Source organism: Daktulosphaira vitifoliae, unplaced genomic scaffold (assembly GCF_025091365.1).
Source record: "Daktulosphaira vitifoliae isolate Bord-2020 unplaced genomic scaffold, ASM2509136v1 Scaffold_3, whole genome shotgun sequence".
NCBI classification, from domain to species: Eukaryota; Metazoa; Arthropoda; class Insecta; order Hemiptera; family Phylloxeridae; genus Daktulosphaira; species Daktulosphaira vitifoliae.
In genome coordinates this window covers 37162654-37184641 of record NW_026099574.1, presented here as the reverse complement: position 1 = coordinate 37184641, position 21988 = coordinate 37162654, and the positions used below count along the sequence as shown (strand labels likewise).

At 29.4% G+C, this 21988-nt stretch overlaps 3 protein-coding genes across 3 annotated transcripts; all 3 read right to left on the bottom strand.

Moving 5' to 3' along the window:
- Positions 1–2049: 2049 nt before the first annotated feature.
- Positions 2050–12580, bottom strand: LOC126901515 (muscarinic acetylcholine receptor DM1). Its single transcript, XM_050677999.1, has 6 exons — positions 12444–12580; positions 7333–7939; positions 6518–6779; positions 6313–6430; positions 4649–4909; positions 2050–3480 (listed from the first exon to the last, which is right to left on the bottom strand). Exons 2-6 carry the CDS (start codon positions 7874–7876, stop codon positions 2914–2916), a joined length of 1752 nt encoding a protein of 583 aa, XP_050533956.1. The 5' UTR covers positions 7877–7939; positions 12444–12580; the 3' UTR covers positions 2050–2913.
- A 1375-nt stretch (positions 12581–13955) lies between these two features.
- On the bottom strand, positions 13956–19920 carry LOC126901511 (intermembrane lipid transfer protein VPS13A-like). The gene is made up of 18 exons (XM_050677989.1): positions 19645–19920; positions 19219–19569; positions 19031–19156; positions 18794–18940; positions 17123–17410; positions 16869–17063; positions 16632–16811; positions 16399–16533; positions 16194–16336; positions 15978–16140; positions 15701–15891; positions 15455–15638; positions 15217–15388; positions 15037–15157; positions 14895–14958; positions 14688–14827; positions 14498–14624; positions 13956–14437 (listed from the first exon to the last, which is right to left on the bottom strand). The coding sequence occupies exons 1-18, from the start codon at positions 19783–19785 to the stop codon at positions 14300–14302; spliced, it is 3006 nt and encodes a 1001-aa protein (XP_050533946.1). The 5' UTR covers positions 19786–19920; the 3' UTR covers positions 13956–14299.
- Positions 19803–21817, bottom strand: LOC126902140 (uncharacterized). Its single transcript, XM_050679166.1, has 4 exons — positions 21799–21817; positions 20193–20313; positions 19909–20112; positions 19803–19808 (listed from the first exon to the last, which is right to left on the bottom strand). Coding segments are annotated over exons 1-4 (333 nt in total). The 5' UTR covers positions 21801–21817.
- Between the last annotated feature and the right edge of the window lie 171 nt (positions 21818–21988).

The window sequence follows — 21988 nt, the reverse complement described above, 5'->3', positions numbered from 1 at the left end:
TATTTTTGCTATCTGTATACCATAGTTAAGAAACTATAAAACCTAATTGGGATAACAGATGAAACTAGTGAGAAGATGCTATATAATATTCAATTAAATATATTAATATATTTAAATAAAACTATATTAACCGTGATTTTGGATGGTTATCAATAGTGATTGGAAATATCGAATAGTAACTATCGAACTATTCGATAGTTACACAATATATTCGAATAGTTTTAAAAACTATTCGATAGTCTATGCTAAAAATAATCTATTCGGATGTATAAACACAATTCGAATAGTTAATCAATTGTTAAAAAAATATTTGAAAATGCCCATCAATAGTTATCAACATCGAATAAGTTATATCAATAAATATCGAACAGACTATTTTTATGTGATAAGTATCTTGTCGATAAACTGGATGGGATGAAATTACATTTGGATTTCTAAAAAATTGTATTTTATATGAATATATCAGCACATTCAGTATTTATTTTTTAATAAATGCTGGATAAAATTGATTATTATTATGTCACGACGCCAATTTACATTACTATCTAAAAAATTTATAGTAAAAAAGATCATTTTAACATTGTATAATTAAATTTTACAAATAACTTAATGTCCGAATAGGTATATACTTTAAACTTATTGATGATTTCAGAAATTTTACATATCTAGTTTAGTAAATTTAAAATAATTATAAAGTAGTATAGTAATTTAAATAAAAAATGTATCAATTGTGTCAATTCACCATTTAAAACTACTTAATATCAAACATTTTTGTTGCGATACTCTATAAATTACTAAATATTCATAGGGTATTGAGATTTTAAGTTGTGTAAGTATATTTTCACTAATAATTCTTAATAATTAAAAAAATTACACTCAGCTTCGAAACTTGTACCTAACTTAAGTGGCAATATAACGTCTCCCCACTTAACGCTGACAATGACAAAATTATACATATACAGCAAAAAACTTTTTTTTTCATTAAAAGGATGAACAATTAATAAAAAATTTAGATTTTTGTTTCACTAAAACATGACAATCTCATTGCCGCTATTAAACCGTTATACAGCTTTGAGTGTACCAGTTAAATGTTATGAAAAAATGTTCTTTTTTTTCATAGTAAACAATCGCTTGTTTTATAAAAAGTGTACTTGTCGACTCATTTTGCGGTCCATGTTTTAGGATCAAAATAAAATTATACAATTCAAACTCTTAAAGTGTGTGCAAAAAGTCGATTCAATGGGGCTCAGTGTAGCTTTTATCTTTTGACTAGTACTAGAAAAAATTAAATATATACTTTCAAAGCATTAAAACATTTTTCAATCTGTAAGAAAATAAAACATAAGCTACTATTAACATGCAACCTTATAAACTCTTTCTCTTCGGTAATTCTACATTTTTTTTTTATTTATGGTTAAACGATTTAATATTAATTATTTTATTAGAAATTTTTAAACGTTTTATAATGGTATTTATTACTTTCATATTTTATTTATCTTGCTCTCTATTATAGGCGTGCGCAATGATTCATATCTGGGATAACAAAAATTTGTACGAGCCCTTATCCTTCCTTAACGGATGCCTGATTGTCCCACGGTACAAATAATATTTGTTTTACGTTCTTAATAAAATATAATTAATTGTTCCAGTTATGTATTATAATCATTTTGAATATTGTAAGTTAAAAACCACTCACAAGACCCGCGTCTTAATATTTCATGTAAAATCTTTAAATTCTTTTCCTATCACATTTAGATTTTGTTGTTTAAAAATAATCTATAATAATTGTACATTGCCAATCACTCAACAATTAGTTGCGTATTGCTAAACCTATAGACATAGAATGGGTGACTAGGGGGCTTACTCCTACAATTTACAATTTAGCCCTCTAAAAATTTAACAAAATTATATGTATAGTTAAAATTTATTTTTTGGAAGGAGAGATAATAAATTTAGCCCTCCTACAAAAAATATTTCATCACCCGACGTCTATGGCTAAACAGTTGCCTTATCAAATTGAAATTATTGATGATAAAAATAAAAACAAATATTTATTGTTCACACATATATATATATATATATATTTTACAGCGACAAACGAGATAAATCTTTTACACTTGAAGTATAAAATTTAAATTACAGATAAAAACGAATAAAAATACAAAAAAAAGTTATAAACCTATTACATATATTGCAAAATTCGTTTGGTTTTTGTATACACGCTCAGTTGAACAGCGAGGAAAACACTTAAGATTATAGGCATACATAACAGAACAAATAAATTTATAATCCTCGCGATAAAAATGTTTTAAGCTCATAGGACGACTCACTTGGTATGAAAAATGTCGGTTTTGATTTCTCGTATATTATTTTTTAACAGAGAATCTGTTAAAACACTTTTGTTTTTTTTACCGACACCTTCATGTGAACCGAAATGAAAACTACTCGGAGGCTTTTGCACTTGCCATTCGGTTTTCTCAATGTTTACACTTGCGCCACATGACTATGGCAGCCAAAACTGATTTAGTCATTTATTTACCCCGGCCGACTTCCGAGCGTGCAACATAATAATATTACTTAACATAATATTTATAGTATCAATAACTTTAATTCTTAGGCGTATTTGGTTGGTGGTATTCTCTGTAGGATTCAGGGACAAAGTTAAACGACTTGAAGGTTAATATTTCAAGACTGCACTTCTCCACGAACACCGTTGAAACTTTGACCATATACGTACAGACTAATGTACAAAGTCATGGAGTTGCTCGTTCGTTTGTATTTACCGCTTGAACTCGAGCAGTTTTTTTGTTTTTTACCAAAAATATGGAATATCCGACTTAAAGTATTGGTCGACCGCTTTGGTTATTGGTAAATAATTTTTTACAATTGGCATTAAACGATGTCGTCCGATCTTCAAGCTCGAAAATGTGGCGGCGGCTGTCTTCTAGTATTCCACTTGCACTTAAGTATCCGCACGTAGGTCATGCGAAACGAGGCGTTGCACAGAGCGTAACACACCGGGTTGATTGTACTGTTTATGTAGCACAGGTAGTAGAAAAAATCCCACACGCCTTGCGTAGCCCATACTTTGCCAGCGTCCGACTCTGCACTATCGCCGGCCGCGAACGGCTTGAGCAAAACTAGCACGTTATACGGCGTCCAGGTGATAATAAACGTCAACAAGATGGCTAACAGCGTCTTGGCCGCTTTCCTCTCGCTTTTTTTCTCTTGAAATTTTTTCTTCTTTTTCTCTTTGGCCGTATATGCGGCCGCGGCCGCTGCAGCCGCCGTAGGCCCTCGGCCCAATTGCTTGGGCAGTATTTTAGTGGCGTTCAACGGAAGCCGCATATCCTGCGACGACGGTCGTCGCACCATAGGTCCAGACCTTCGATTTGGCTCTTCGTAACAACCGCTGTACTGCCTGACCGTCGGCACTTCCTGATCACTATCCCCTGGCAGTCTGATCACTATGGTGTACACCTTTAAAAAAATATATAATTTATCGTTTTTATTTGTTTTTCATTTTTAATTATCATAAAGTTAAAAGTTTTAAATTTTTATTTAAAAACATATAGATATTCAGAAAATAATTCAATGTACTAATTACTAAGAGAAAATTTATAATGGCCTAGATAAGGGACACTTTGTATTTTAACTGCAAGCGTAGCTGAGAGGGTATTGATTTTATGCTGAATATACTTTAATTATAAATATATTTTTATAATAATAAATTTTGATATAACGAAGAAAACTTTTTGAAAGTATACTTCTACTTTAATTTCGATTTCAAAAAATCAGCCATTTTACTTATATCTATTGTTAATCGATTAAAAATAATAGGTGTGTATTCTTTCCTTTAAATAACCACTAAATTTATTACACATTTTATATAATAATATTTCAATCATCATACAAATGGAATTGAGAATTTAAGCAAATTACATTTTATATTTTATCGTAATCTTCAAGTGTTTTTTTTATATATTTGCTGTATAATTCTGCTTTTTAAAAAATGGATGATAGCATTTAGTCGAAAATTAAATTTATAATGGTATATAACTAACGTGTTTCTTCTAGAATGAACTCTTACTGAAACTACATATATCAAATTATTCAACGATACACAGAATAGTATTACTAAATACTGAAGTGTATAAATATCTATTTATTTCCTTTAAACTGTATTTATTTGATTTATGACGTGACCTATTAAATTGGAGCTTCTTTTGTCCTCAATATGAATATAATATCTTTCATGAGTAATCCTTAGCAAACCATACGCAAGTTGCATGAAACAGCACCCTCTTTACTAAGTCTTTGATTAATCCCAGTTAATTAGAACGTGTTGTTATTATTCAAACTAGTTAATTATGTTTAGTGAATGTATTAGTTATGTTTTCATCACGATTAAAATTATGTTAAAGCGCTTCGTCCTAATAATATTACACTAATCGTATATCTAGTACAGTTTGAACATTTTTGGGGAAAAGTATTAAAATATATTTTATGACTGACGGGGCCGTCTTAAACTAAAATTACCAAGAAAAGAGACTGAAATTACCCCACTTCTTCTCAGGGATGACCCCGGCGATTCAAGTATAATCTAATATATCTAATTAATAAAACTCATTCAGAGCAACTAACTCACCGAGTCATTAGACAACGACCTATTAGCCAACCTGTTGTTGTTGACCGCGTGATAAGACTTAAGCGGTGGTGGTGTAGTGGGTTGCTGATGAATGACGTTTAGGGAAGTCGACCTGGACACCGTAGTCCCATAGCTGGTGCCACCTGGCACGTCGCTAGGGGTTTGATCGTCTTCCTCGTCATAGTCATCATCCCGACCTGAGTGCCACCAGTCCACACACCAGTCGCGAAGCCAAGACCACGTCAACAGTCGTCTAGCTTTCTGCAAAAGTCATCAAAAATATTCACTAGCTTCGAAAACAAAATTTAATCATTATTCATTCTACTTAGAAAATAAACGGCTTTGTAGTGGTAATTATTCTACGAAATAGATTTTTTTAAATCAATACCAAGTTAAGTTTCCACAATCATATAGTATTAACGTTTATATTACATTTAACATATTGTGACCATAGGCGGAACTACTGCCTAGGTCTACAGGGCCATGGCCCAGGCTTATGAGGTCCTTAATTTTAATTTATCATTGAAATCTTATATTTATAATAAAAAATATATGTAAAATCATAATATAATAATGGAATCATTGTTGCCAAAATACATGTACGTGATATTGTTGGTAATTCGTAGTTTTTTGAGTTTAATATTTTTTATTTTTAAATTATTATATTAAATATATTTTAAACAATATTAGCTACAATTAATCAATTTTTATATTTTTGTAATCTTTATTATTAAAAAACTTTAGATTATTAATATAATTTTAATGGTTAAAAATTTAATTGCTGTTTGTGTAAATAACTCCTTTTTCACAGTCATATAACAAATCGATGTATAACTGCATCACAATTCCTCTATGTTATTTTGGTATAAGTGCCAGGGCATACCTAGGCGGAATAAAGATCAAAATCATCAAACATGAAAATGCTTATATTTCAGAGATACGGTTATACTTAGAATACACGAGATAATAGAAATCTCTCTTCCATATATTTTCCCCAAAGTAGTAGGAAAAAATCTTTGGAGACTACTTATAATTTCACCTTAAAAAATATTTTTATACAAGTAACGTTAGGTATCATTTTAATAATTTTCGGAAGGGGCTAATTTTATTTTTGAAGAGACTTCGCTCACAAAACCCATCTCTAATTCTGCCCATGTTTTTCAATCATGAAAAAATCTGAAGGAAACCAAAAAGATATGTTTCAAGATGCCTAGTATCATAAAAATATCTAGTTGCGTCTATGATTATAACATTATCTAATAATTGAGCTTAATTATTAACGTTATTCAATTTTTATGTTTAACGATACTTTACGTTTATCGGAATCACATAGTTCTTTGGTATTCGATGTTCTAAGAATATTTTTGATTTTAAACATAATAATTATAACGTTGTTTGTAATGTTTTCCTGTCCTAACTGTGATCAAACAAAGTAAATGTAACTATCGATTTAGATTAATGAGTAATGAAAAATTATATGGTAAATAATAAATTACGTCTTTAATGAAAAAAATTAAATCAACATGTACCGCATTGATCAATTAAAAGTCGAATCATCAAATTAAAAAATAGCATACGAATTAATATACGCTAATATTTTATATATTAAATTCCTTCGAATAAGTTTATAACATGTTATTAAAGTTAATTATAGACATATTTACCAATGAACACTGAGAGTAAGCTTTTCGCAACGAGCTGGTCTCATAAGTTTCTCGTCGATCCAACGAATTGCCTTGATCCAACCGAATACGAGCCCACGATTCCTCTTGCTGAGGATCACTATAAACAGAAGACGAAAAAAACACAATATTAGTTTTTCGGCTATTTTTTTTTCCCCCGTGATAAAAAATTTCACGAAGCACTCACTTGCGCGGCTTATTCATGGCTTGCAAGTTTGGCAAGTCTTTTTGTCTCTTTTTGGTCTCCATGTAGATGCGATAGTACACGATGCACATGACCGTCACCGGTGTATAGAAAGCCGCGATGGCCGTGCCGAAAGTAATGTATTGATTGGTCACTATGAACTGTATGTAACATTGCGTTTCCGGAACGGTTCGTCGGCCTTCTATTATCGGCCACAGGTAAATCCACGGCGGCCATAAGCACAGTGATATGAACCATACGGCGGCTGAAACCGACGATACAGTCAATTGCGGTTCGAATCAAAGGTAAACAAAAATTAAAACCCACTAAACCACTCAACCGAGTACATAGTTTAATAAAAACCTTCTAAAATATTGCAAACGGCTGGCCGCTTTTTCACTCGGTCCTCTCTTTATTCTTCCTCCCACACGTCGGAGATTTATGTTTTTCTACTCTGCACGCCGCCTGTCAAACCCTCGTTCATTAATCAACCTAACGACACTTCCTTAATGGCCCATAAGCTGTTTAGTTAAGACATTCTACTGTTCCTAGTAATAACCAACATTGGCAAGCTCAAGTAATTCAAACAGTCGGCGGTATGTCTGAATACGTCCCAACGAGCACATTGACAATCGTGAATGTTCAGATAAACTCACTTAATGGGTATAACTAGGAATGGATAACAACGAAATGCCCAACACTGTAAATGTCTTCATGTGTGGTAACACTACTGTGTATTATGTGAGTGGTTAATTATTCACACCGCACAGAGATTTCGTTTAGCCAGTCAGTGGCTTACAACCCTAATTTCTACTTACAGATAAACAGCAACGCTTTGCCTCTAGTCCGCTTAGCTCTGTAAGTTAGTGGTCTGGTCACCGAGAAGTACCTGTCGAAGCTTATCAACAGCAGGTTCAGTACTGACGCGTTGCTGGCCAGATAGTCGAGCGCAAGCCATCCGTCGCACACGTGTCGGCCGAACGGCCAGTATCCCAGTATGGTGTAGATGGTGAACAACGGCATGGATATGAGCCCAATGAAGAAGTCGGCCAACGCGAGGCTAAACAGGAAGTAGTTGCTTATATTCTGCAATTGTTTGTCGATCTTGAACGACAGCATAACCATTAGATTGCCCACCACGGTGATGCAACTGAGCGCGCCGGACACAAGCGCGACGAACACCATCTGGGACACCGTAAACCGGAGTTCGGTTTCGAAAAACGGTGTTTCGGTAGTGTTTGCCACCTCCGCCGCCTTTGCTGTCGCCGCCACCGTTGTCCACGCATGGTAGTCAGCCGCCAAAGTAGACGTCGATGATGTGTACAATGTTGACAGCGCCGCCCGAGCCGCGAGCGCGTTCATTGCGCGGCCATACGTGTCCTCATCGTCTGCGCTGTCTATCACGTTCCATACGTGACTCTCGATCTACAAAAACAACAATGTTAAAAAAAAGTGATTAGTCACTCAGAAAATATGTCAATTGATTTATTGAAAATGAAAAAAAAAATTTACATTTTTTCAATTGTAAAAAGTTAAAATGTATTATGAAATTTAATTGATACTATACACACTATTTATCATACAAAATCCATTAAAAACTAATATGAAATTCGAGTGAAAACTATATTTTTATCAGGCGATAGCTAGATTTAGTAGAGATAAGATAAATAACTCAAAGGCTGTCAAATGAATTAAAATAATTGGACTTAAAACGGAAGTTTATACTTTCCAAAATACATTTCGAATTGAATTATGCAATTTCGTTTTGAATTTAATACATTCAAAGCAAATTAATGCCTTGCGGTCTTCAATTATATTTTAATAATGAATTTGATGAATAAAAAAAAAAAAATCTGTGAACTCATTTAATTTGATTCAATTTAATAAATAAAATATTTATTTACTCAAATAATGGTGAAATTAATAACCCAGGGTGTGTATTCAATTACACATTCAGACAGATCGTTTGAAACTAATCCCTTCTTCAAATTACCATTTTTTATGTTTTACCTCTTGGGTTTATCCCAAAAGCGCTCCAGTTATTCAAAGTTTATAATATGATATCCAATAACACTTTAATATTATTTTGTAAAAGTAAATTTTATGTGATTACGAATGAGTTCTGCGGATAATTATTTTTTATGGATAATAAACAGCTAAAATATTGACCGATTAATGTATTTATTCAATTCGGCTATTGATTTTAAAGTAAGCATTTATAAAATCGTTTTAACCATTTGAAGTGTAATACTATTCTATTTAAGTTATTGCTACGAGAACTTATAGTGACGATATTATCCGAGTTATTGGATACGTTCACAGTTTAATGTTACTGGTGAAAAGCGATTTAGTGTGTACGCGTATTCGACAGTCATAAAAAAAAAAACTAGAATTACAAAATACTTATAATTTTTACAAAAAAATTTTGCACTACAAAATGTAAGCCACCAATGAAGTAAACACAATAAGAGATACATATTTTGTTTAAGAATTATTTACAGAAAATGAATTGCCATTTTTTGTAGTTCCATAAAATTTATGTCGCACATTAATATCGCTATACTGTGAACGTTAAATAAATCACTATTAAACAAATGTTAAAGCATATGTCTCTCAAAAACTTATGACATAATGCTGAATAAAACCTTGAATGAAAATATCCTCCAGACACACACACACATATGTAATATAATTTCCAGAATTTTGTTTAATACACGAGCGACTCTTATTATGTTAATTCTTAATCCGATGCTTCAATAGGAATTACGTCAATTATAATTGTACCTAGTATCAAATATGTCAACGCATTTTAAACAACTCTAGTCATACAAAAGGATAGTAATGCACAAGTGCTCTACAATCGGATTTGAATCGTGAAGGTACTATAGAAATAAGATATCGACACGAAGTTGACTGCACGTTGTATAAGCTTTAAGTGTAATAATACGAATGTGTAGAACGATAAATGTTCAAATGAAATAATTTGCACATGCTTAAATGTTACAATTATCACGAGAGAATTACGTTGACAAACATTATTACCTAAAACGTATGGAAGTTTATTGTAAAACCAATTAAGTCACCACATGATATACCAGGAAAAATGTTTGATGTATTTAAAAATTGTCCGTATATGACAATTAAATTTAATAAAAATTTTAGTTGACATATTCAAAAATATTCAAAATAAACGAATTTATAAGTCATTTTTAAAATTATTTTTTCATTTAACTCATTACATTTTCATTAACATAATCATTAAAATTGAATAATTTTTAATTAAGCTCAATGAGTAATATAATTAATATTCAATACAATCTATCAAATTCAAAACTATCATAATTTATAAAAGGTTTGTTCAAAAAAATAAATACATTTACTTTGTTACATTTACATTTGAGAAAGGTCTCTAAAAATGGTATTGCTAGTTGCATTTTTAGTAATTATAAATTTAATATTTTACTCAAATTATTTTAATTTATGAACAATGTTTTGAAAAAACTCAACATGAAATAAGAATTATACAAAACAAATTAAATCTATTACTTAACTTTTAATGTAATATACATTAATTTTCATAAAAAAAACCTAATTTTCTTATAATAATTAACAACATAATCTCAATTAAACATAAGACAGTTAACAAATCGAGGTATTTACACGTTTACGCAACTCTCTCAATTATATCCCTTAGCTTTTGTCAGCCTACTCCTTTCCCACACATATTTATTTCTCTACGATATCAGACAATATGATATTAAACGATAATCATGATACCGGTTTTTAAATATAATAACATTTTGTGCCCCTCAATATCTCAACAATTTTTTATACCGAACAAATAAATTTTTTCTCGTCATGTCTTTCACTTACATATTACGTATAGTTCGATTAAAATATAAAAGAATCGAATTATGGTGCTGCTGAAAATATTTTTTAATAAGAAAATATGTTGAATTTAAGTTTTTTCAACTATTTAATCAAAATATAGTCGTATAAATCTGCTTAAATAAAAATTTTAACATTTTTTTTTTCATTTTACAACTTAAAGCAAAATTTAAAAAAAGATATCTTTAATATTACTAAAAATGCAACTTTAATAGAGTCATATAGAAATATTTCTAGTCATTTTTACTGAAATAAAAAAATTATATTTAAAATGTATACAATGTGTAAATTTATAATGTCATTGAAAAACGCAATATTTTAAATCAAAATTGTTCTAAATAGGTCGTTGAAAAATATTCATTTGCTTAAAAATCTGTACCTTCAATATCACTAAGATACATGAATAATAGTAATACAAGAAAACATTAGCAGACCAGTATATAGTACATAGTTGAGGGGGTCTAGGGGAATTATCCCTCAGCTTACAAATTTTACAATTTAGCTACCGTTATCATTCTTCTTTATCATTTATAATAACACGTTTTTATATTAACGTTATTAAGAATTACTACCCCCTCAAAACTTCTGCGCGGACAAATACCCTCCTTAAAACGCCCTATAAAGGGAATATAAAATTTGTGTATCTCAAAACCATTTATAAAAAGGTTCTAAATAACTGAAAATTTTGTAACAGCAATGTGTAAATTTTCTTTAAAAAAATTAACTTTCTTTCCATGAGGTCCACTTTTTTATTCATATTTAGCATAAAACAATAAATATATTAATCTATGTTTGTAAGTGTAATTTCTGAACATTAAAGTATTGAAATTGTAACTATAATGAAATATCTATTTAACGGTACTATTTAAATGATAAATTATTTCAATATAATACTTAAAAAAAATAAATAAATAAAAAATGTTTTAGAATTGCTACAGAATATTAAGTAGGATTTGAACGTCAATATGAAAGGATAATGCGGTTTTCCAAGGTAATCCTACTTTACAACCACAGGGTAAAAACGTAAAAAGAATGATACACGTTATAAAACAAAATAAAATATGCCAAAGTTTTTCGAACGTGTGCTCCTATTTTATATTTTATTAACAAACTTGGAAAGTTTAAAAACTTCACAGTAGCCGACAATAACTAGTGTATTTCGCTATCTATTGGGCGTTATCGTAGATATATTAGATACATGTAGTTATTAACTATATTGTATGAAATATGACAACTAAAATAAACTCGTTTGGATATTTCACTTAAATTAAAATAATGAAATGTGTTTATAATAATATTTATGTAATTATTTTTAAGAATAAAATATTTAACAAAATACAGCAAATTAAAAAGAAAGCAAATAATGCGAACCATCCTCAGGTGACATCTATTGTTATCTTTGACTATAAGATATTATACCCATCTAATCCATTTTCCTGAGCGTCATGGTTTACTACATGTAATCCTTTAATTAACTATAATGTTGACAATAGAACTGCTGAAGATGAATTATAGCTTACAAAATCCTCCACTAAAACGGATTTAGTCTCTATGCTCCTTTGAGATTTGTTCTCGTGATAAAAAAATTAATGTAGCGAACAAACAACAGCTACTTCAAACTACGGTTTTTTCGTAAACACATTTTGTACATAAACAATTATGGTCGTTAATAAAACATACGATTCGGTAGGTAACACAAACGTAATTTCGACACCACACAAAAAAATTTCAAAATTAAATGATATGTGTTTACAATTGGTCAGGTTGATCGTAAATTCAGCTCTACACTCACAACATGCACAGAGAAAATTACAACTACATAGTCTATGGATAACAAATAAACACACACCGCGATTATTGGATACTTGATGGGTAGGGGGAGGAAAATAGCATGCGTTCATTATAATATGTCTAGTGCACTGCAGCATTGAGATCAGCACTCTGATGTGTTGATTGTAAAAATAAGGATACTATAAAACACAATGTAAATATTATACTGGCAAACTATATTTTACAGTTTATTAGTGACCCATTGATATACCTGTGTTGTTTACGTTTGACAAAAGGGCACATCAGTCATACGTGCGAGAACCCCGTTATGACATGTAGCCAGACATGAGTGCCCGAAATGTTGCGCTTACGGCGGTTGCTGGTCCGGGACTGGAAGCTGTACGAGCGGTCTCACCGGCAGGTCAGGGGGCTCATTGATTTTCGGCTCCCGTTGCTCTCCGCATCATCCTCCGATCTCCTTACTACCGCCAACGACCATCCCCGTGTGAGTCACATTGCACCGAAGCAGAACGCTTCACGCCCAACCAATCGCGAGTGCATCGATTCCGAAAAATACACGCCCTACTCTGCCACAGTTTTCCTACCGGTAATTCGACGAGAGGAGAGAAGAGATGGCCTCTCTTGACTGAAGACAGGCGGTATACTCGTAGTAGTATAAAATAATTATCGTTTGGAAGCCAGATATCAGTAGGAGCAGCAAGTCGACCGAAAAAATGAAAAACAATATGGCAAATTGGCACCAAACAATATTGCCGGTCTAACTGATGAATATTTATGATTATAAAACAACTATGATTTTTTTTTTTTTATTATTAATTTCAAAACCTTATTTTAATCATTGAATGGAGTGTGATGAAACATTATTTCTTTTAATAAAAGAATAAAAAACTAAAATTATCGATTTGTGCTTTAAGACGTAAAATTCGATAATCAATAAGGAAAATATATTTTAACGTTTACTCTACACTTCAAACGGTGCTGACCTTGTACTCCTTAATGTAGTGAAATTGCCTATGTTCAACGCCGTTTATTCTTATTAAAATTATTTATGCTCAAAGGAACAAAATAGAAAGTGTCAAATTGAATAATCTAAATTAACTCTTTAAACATAATTCAAATAAATTTTTACTCCTAAAATTAAAGTGAACTTCTTTATTTAATTCGGTTTAAAATTTTCGTTAAATNTCCTAAAATTAAAGTGAACTTCTTTACTTAATTCGGTTTAAAATTTTCGTTAAATAGAATACACATTAATATGAACTTTTCAAAAATTTAACTCTTGTTATTGTGTTTTTTAACATAAAAAAAAAGTTTTCCATAAAAGCTTATTATAAGAATAATCAAAATGTTTTCATATGCAAGTAAAGCTATCACTAACAATTTATTAAGAATTAATATTAGAATTATATTAAAAAAAAACAACATTTTTTTTTTTCATTTATCTACTGTGTATTATTTAAATTTTTTATCTAAAAATACCAATATAAATAAAAAATCTATCTGTTAAATTTCAAATAAATAAATACCAAATTTCACGATAAATTGAAATTATAGAGTTAAAATATAAAATAATTTATTGTAATATTTTTTTTCGACTTTATCTTTTCAACTTTAGATGTCATTTGTGGTATACTAATAAAAACAATTGATTGTTAATATTTTTTAGTTTTGAGTCAATATTTTAGATATATTTTTAATTTTAAACTTAAAATTATTATCGAACATACTTATATCAATAATAATAATAATATCTTAAATATACAATTTTTTATAACATAGCACATATTTTGTATAAATAAATTGTTATTATAAATTCACAAGAAATCGTTAAAGCAGTATTTTATTAAACTCTTTTAATAACACAGTATAATTTATACATTAATTAGATTTGTAAATAACGTAGGATATTTGTGTGCATAATATTATCTTACGTTAATTGTCATTCATAATACTTATGTGTTATATGTAAAAACTTGTAGACGATAAAAATATATTGTAATAAGACTGAGATATTACATATGTATCAGCTTAATGCGTTGGATGTAGATAAAATTAGGAGGGCCGGTAAAAATCTAAACTACTATTGAAAAATAGTGAAAGTGATTATTATTTCAGAGGTTTATCTTCTTGATTTAACAACATGACTTGTTCTATTTTGTCTTTAATCCATTTTAAGGTTTCTTTATCGTCATATTCTATACATTTTTCGTCTCCTCTAAAGAAATAACTGGAATGGTGTTCATCCTACACATATAAGTTAAAAATACATACACTTAAAAAAATTTGGTTGAATAATTTTCTTACCTGACGAATTTTAAATGTTAGTTTCATATCTTCGATTTTTGGCACCTCTATAATATTATCTACATACACACTCCATTCAATTTCCCATGGACCTTTTGTGCGACATTTCTCTGTTAATATTATTCGTCTAAAACAATCATATAATAAAAAAATTAACTTTTTAATAATAACCTAATGGGAGGTGACTTACCTTAAAGTAATGAGAAGTATTTTTTTCCCTTCAGGCAAGAAAGTTACATGCGCCCAATAACTATCGTTTGTTGACGAACGACTAAGAAGTTTAAATAAGTGCAAACCTACTGCTTCATATGAGCTATAACTTTTCATACCCTAAAAACGTTATAAAAATTATCAAATTAAATTAGAATTTTATCTTACTTTAATTATAATAGCAAACCAATGGATTAATGAATCTTGGAAGTCTTGTTCGTAGCACTATTTCTTCGCCAGACTCAATGACTCTACAAATAACAATATGAACTTTCTTTTAATTTTATGTTAGTCATTATGTCAAGTTAGTCTTATTTTATTTCCGTTACCGTTTCACACCATCGTACGCCATTGAAACTTTGTCAGACACATTTGACTTTGACAAAACTGCCAGTAGATTCCGACCGGGTCCTCTAAAGAACGCCTCGGCTGCTCCATCATCTTCACCGCCTGTAAAATAGTAATTAAATATAAAACCCGTATAAAAAGGTGTCTGTATTAATAACAACCAATATGAGGTCTTTGGAGAGCTCCAGACATAGATAACAAGACAGACATTTCCGTTCCTTTGTACGCTGCCAAAGCACATTCAGGTATCGATAACGCAAAACGCCATTTACCATTGTATTCCACGGAACACGTATCTTGTATTTGAGAACAGCATGATGTTCCTAAATAATCCTGAAAATAGAAAATAGTTTGCAATGCATATAAAAAGTTCTTTATTATTGTAATAGTGTTATTTACTTCTGTTGATTCTATAGTGTCCGTCCGTTCATTGTTTACCTCGTATATATTTTCTAACACATCAGAATTAAAAATAAACACATGGCTTTGTTTGAATAGCTGACACGCGTAGTGTTTTAAACTATATTCAAAAATTGACTCAAACGATTCCCTTTGAATACTTTTGCGACTTAACCCACTTATACTAAAAAATAATAATTTAACTTAAATAATCTATTATAGGCACTCTTTTAAATTAAACTATACTCAAGAGTGACTGTTTTCAAATCACATAAACGGTTTGCATGTCCGTCAAGTACATATAATAATGCATCAGTGGTGAAACTGTTAGAACTCTTTAGAGAGTAGTGTTCTGATGGTTTCGTTGAAAAACTTAAATGCACGTGAAAAGGAGAGCAATCAAATGATTCTACGTATACCCGACCTGACTTTTTACCCTGAATATTAAACAAGAATAGTATTAGAGTTTAGAAGATCCACTTGAACACATTAAGAAGGGTTGGTTATATTTAAATAGAATTACCGGTGGCATATCGGTAGCATGAAGCGAACTAACGTCTTGTCTAAATCTGGCATCCAGTGGTCGTTCAAAAACAGCCAGGAAAGGTGACAAAGTTTTATGCATACTCACTACAAACGTACGATCTAGTTGCACGGTAAAATCACGGAGACTTATATAAATGTACCTATAAAGTTCAAATTATATACAATTTTTTTTTACTTTTTCTAAAATACTTGCTTATATAAATCATAATGACACGACACTGAAGTTTTAGAATAAGCAATTTCTAAGCAAGGTTTTAAAGAACGCGATGAGATTTTGTTAGCTGGTGTTGGATACAGAGCTGTTTTAAAAGTGCAGTTTGATAGTTGATTATCCACCTAAATTAATTGATAAAAAAATATTTCAAAGTTTTTTCATATATATAAAAAAGAAAAATTACTTGAAGTCTATGAATTTTAAATTGAAATATATTATTTTTTGCGGTAAATCTGCAATGGCTCCAAACAGCTGGATTGTACAATCGGCGCAATTGTCCAAAGAATGGTTTAATCATTTGCATTTTATCGAAATCAACCTAAAAGTTAATATTTATGTATAAAGATTTTAATATTGGAAATTTCAATTAAAAAAATAAAAACAAACAGTAAAAATTAAAAAAATATATATACACACATGAACATAGTCTTTAAGATGAGCTCTTTTATTATGATTATCCCACATTTCCTCTAACCAACATGCTAGTTCCACCGTGAATGGTTTCCATGTATTACCAATTTTTACCATCCACTCAGACGCTGAATCCGATAAACTAGCATATGCAATTTCTTCAGTGTAAACACCGCGACATGTACTCTTAAAATATAATAATATTTTTATTTATTTTCAATAAACTCTATATTTTTATCTTACTAATGATAACCCAACACCTTTCACAGATATAACCAAATCAATACATGATTTACTCTTTTCTATTCTTTTTCGAGCGACCGACGCTGTTTTCTCATCTTGAGTAAACAATAATACTCTTTGACCACCAACTTCAACGTAACTCACCCAGTATACAACTATTTTAGCTTTTTTTGTTTTTGACAATTGAAACGTCACCTACAAACAAAATTTATGTTAAATAATACTATGAAATTTTCAAAAAAATTTATAAATACTTTAGAACTGGGTTCGTCCGAATCAGAATCTTCAGCACTACTAGTGTCGCTAGGCTCTTGAGTTTGACTAGTTAAAATCTTTATCAAATTTAAATTATTATTATTATTGGCTGTTTCAGAAGGTTTTACTTGGCAGAAACTTAATCTTTCTTGTCCATAGCCCTCTTTTTCAAATTTCGCAACAAAACCCTTAGATTTTTTGCTGTACACGTTCCAATATAAAATCCTTTCTTCAGTCGGATCATCCCACGTGTACAATACAGATTGATTAGGGCTTAGCAATGTAACCTGTGTAAATTATAATTAATATTTCTAATAACTAATTGATCAATTTATTGTATATATACACAGTCTGTCCAAAAATTTCCGGAATAACTTCTATGAAACTTTAGATATTATAATTAGCATTTTTTATGAATATAAATACAAAAATCAAAGTTTTACATACATTTTACGCTGCTTGACCGTGAATTGGCAAAATTATTTAATGTTAATTGGTTATAAATAACACAACATACGGTTTTCAAATTTAGTTTCTAATCTGGGGATTACTCGCAAAATAATTGTTTAAAATGTTTAAGAAATAACTATTCATTAGTGGTTTGTTTAATTTTGGAACGTTTAGAAGACATAGTTAGCAACTCTTCCACAACACCATTACAATTCTGATATATTTTTTTTTACTTTTATGGAATTATTGTTCATAAAGGATTAGTGTCAAAAGGTACTTCAGTGATTAGTAAACATTACAAGAGGGTTTCGGAACGATTATTGTAATACATTACATGTATCCATCTTTTAAAGGTTAAGATCATACTTTTTTTATATTGCACAATTATACAACTACACACACGATCAAATTCAACTAATTTTTTTTAGTGGATGAAAGTTTTTAACTGTCCACCACTGAATATTCACCAGTTAAGCCTTTCGGGCTGTTTTGCGTTTCCAAAATTCAACTTAAAGTTGAAATGGAATAAGTTCTAGAGAATTTAGAACATACAGATAGACTATGATCAACAAGGTAAAGAAGACCGTTATAAGTTTAAGAGCTTTTGTAGTCCATAGAAAACTAAAAAAAAACAACTCTGTCGTATGAAATGGAAGGGAAGTACTTAGCAATATTGTATGCGTTAAATATTTTTTTTCACTTCGCATTCTTTCATCATTTTATAACGATAACCTTCGAGACAGATTGTGAATATACAGTGTAGTTATTTATTCAGAATACTATTCCTCATTTTTCGTTAAATAATAATTTTTCATAAAAACTTACAGATTAAAATTTGATTTGTTTTCATGAACCATAGTAGTAAATAACCAATTTATTGTAAGATAATTAATATCTCAAAAAGTAATTATTTAAAACAGGTTATCGACAACTAAAAATTTTATTTAGACCATTTATTATTAAATAGTAAAGTAATAATAGGTTTCCATTTGTCCTTCGAAAGTTATTCGTATGTTAATCGTAAGAAATAACTTTTTCTCACAATAAATTTGATATTTACAATGATTCTTAAAAATAAATAAAATTTAAATTTATACATTTATAAAAAACTCATTATACAACGAACAATTAAGGGTAGAATTTTTATTAATTCACACTATGTATTATACAATGTGATTTATAAAATGTCAACAATGTCATTTAATATTTTTATCTATTACCTGGCCTAAATTTTTTTGGTGTATTTTTAAGAATATGTCTTCACACATATTATCTATCCTCACTGGAACATCATTTTGTCGAAATTTATGAAAACTTATCAAAAATGGGTTGTTTCCTCCGCCAGTTACTTTAACTACAAGGGCTCTCTAAAAAAAATTAAAACAAAATATCTTATTAGTAAATTTCTTCGTTTAAGTAAATTTAAATGTTAAATATTCTCAATAAATAATACACACTCCTCTATCCATTCTAAGAACAGTCTGTTGCTCTTTAATTATTGAAAAATGTTGTGATCCTGATTTACTATCTCGAAACTTTACAAACATACGCATCGAATCAGTTTCAGGCCAAAATGGTAAAGTCTAAAATTTAAATAATATTTTGAATGGGGATAATTTATAAGAATAAAATTTACTGAAATTACCTGGCCTTGTGAAATATCTGTCCACAAATCAGCTTCTTTGTTATCTTCCATAAACCGCAGGCTTCTATTCGAATTATTGGCCACTGAGAAATTTGGTAAAAATGTCACTATTGTAGTCAAATGTGGACAAAGGTTTGATAAAATTGGTTTCATTAGAATCCTGTATTTTTTTTGGCGTTCTTTATCTTTGCAAATTACCAACCCTGGACAGTATACTGTATCCATAGAAAAAGCAGAAGACCAGCTCGAATGATAAGCTCTTAGTTTAATGTTTCTTTTTTTCATTCTCTTGTAAGCAAATAATATTGGTTCCTCAGAATGAGATTCGTAAACAATATCCGATCTGGAGCCCTAAATAACAACAAAAGTTCAAATCATTTTTGATCTAAAACTTAACAACTATAATAAGAATTTTGATTCGATTACTCTTAATTGAAGTGGTAGACCAGTTTTATTTACAATCCAGTATGATGAATGAATGAAAACACGACAAGAATCTTCATCAGTAACTTTTACGGCTATTTTAAGATGCTTGTTACCGCCATCTGTATCATGTTCAGTACTCATATTCACAGTTTTTTCGTTTAAATCTTTACGTAAATTAAATGTACCCGTCCAGGATATACCCAGGTAGGAAGGAACAATCAATTCAGCTTTAAAAATTCGATGAGCGAGATTCAGTTCATAAACGTCAATTTTTTTAGNCGCGAGATTCAGTTCATAAACGTCAATTTTTTTAGATGCTTCAATTAGATGCTTCGAGTTAGGAAAATTCAACTCAATAGCAAATGGTAAAAAATTATGAATAACTATAGGAGGCACCACTCTAAATGTGTAGTTAGGAACGGAACGAGATGTTCGATTGAATACTGGTACTCCTTCTTCACAGACAATCTATTGACATTATAACCATTGAAATAAAAATATATATTTAACTTAAGCAAAATTATTAATAGGTTAATAATTTAACTTACGCGAACTGAAAATGGTAGTTGCTCTTCTGGTTTAGTTGTAGCACAAACTAAATCTTTCGTGAAGTTTGCATCAACTGCCATTTCAGGCCACCAAACCCCAGTATCACTAACTAAATAATTCCTAAAAATTAAAAGAATATAAATTTGCATTTTTTTTTTGAACTTATTTAAGTATAGACTTCTATAATTTTAGTTAATAACTACGAATAATTAAAAGAATAAAATCTAAAAAAAAATTTTGTCTTGTTCTATTACTTTTAATTAAACAATGAGTAATTTGAATTTATTACAAGATTAAGGTTTTGAAAAATAAATCACTAAGTACATAAATTGAAAATTTTCATTCTTTAATCAACAAAAAAATAGAGTTCTTAAACTAAATAATGTTTTAGCATAGGCTTAAAACATAATAAAGTTAACTAAACTAATGAATATTTTCAATTTCATGACTGAAATTATAATTAACTAAGGAAGGTCTGAATAACCAAAGAAAGAAATTTGACTTTCTTCTCTTTTATTTTGATAAATCCAGACTTTCATTTTTGATACATATTTTCTATAAAAATAATAAAAAAATAATTAATTTAAATCAAATACATTTAAATAAAGCAATAAAACTCATATATTTAGTAAGAATTGTAAAATGATTGAACTATTTCAACTATAGCAATAAAACTATCGGTTCAAGGAATTTTTTTCTTATTACTTTTATTTTATAAAATTTAATTTAAAAATTATTATATGAAACATAAGGTCGTATTGTATATGGTTCGTCAAATATGATGAAATATTCATAAATATGCCAAATTCGACTATTTACAAAATATTATGTATTTTTTAATTTTTCTGAAAAACTAATTGAATTAGAAAAAACACTGTAAAAATTTAATTTATACAAAACAATTAGATCTACAATTTAGTTCTAGTAATTTTTTTTGTGAGAGCGCAAACTTTCAAGTTAATTGGTAAAAACTATCCCTTTTTCAATCCTAAGTCGACATATGTTAAACTAATCTGATCAACTTGAAATTTTTTATATATATATACACACAAATTTAGAGGGTGGGCATGAAGAATTTCCAAAATTTTAAAAATAAGGGACACCTTATTTATCTACATATTTGTATCGAAGCGACTTTAAGTACTTATACTTATACTTATACTTGTCCAAATTATACCACATTCCCACAGTGCTGGTTTTTTTATTATATTTATGCTATAATTCAGGTAGTAAAATCAATAAATATATCTAACATAAAATTTTCATAATATACAGAGTGATCATTAACCACAAAATTTCTCCTAAAAAAAATTTTTTCAGAATTTATTTTTTATTTTTAGTTTTTTTAAATATAAGTTATTAAATATTTTTTAGGTATATCTCTTATTCTTTATAAGTGTACCAATTTTTTTAAATAGCGACATACATAATTAACTTTTTTTTTATTTTAATTAATTATTCATATAATAAAAANTATCTCTTATTCTTTATAAGTGTACCAATTTTTTTAAATAGCGACATACATAATTAACTTTTTTTTTATTTTAATTAATTATTCATATAATAAAAAATGATCTAACAAAAAATTGACTGGTCGATACTAACATTTGAACCTGTATTTCGGAAGTATCAATATTTTTAAATATAGACTAGAGATGAATATTGGGTTTTGTTATTCTTATCGTTATGCATTATTCTGATGCACATCTACATCCAACCATGTGTTAAAATGTTCATAACTTCTGAAATACTGATTCAATAGTTGTAAATAACCAGTTATTTTCGTAGTTGAAAT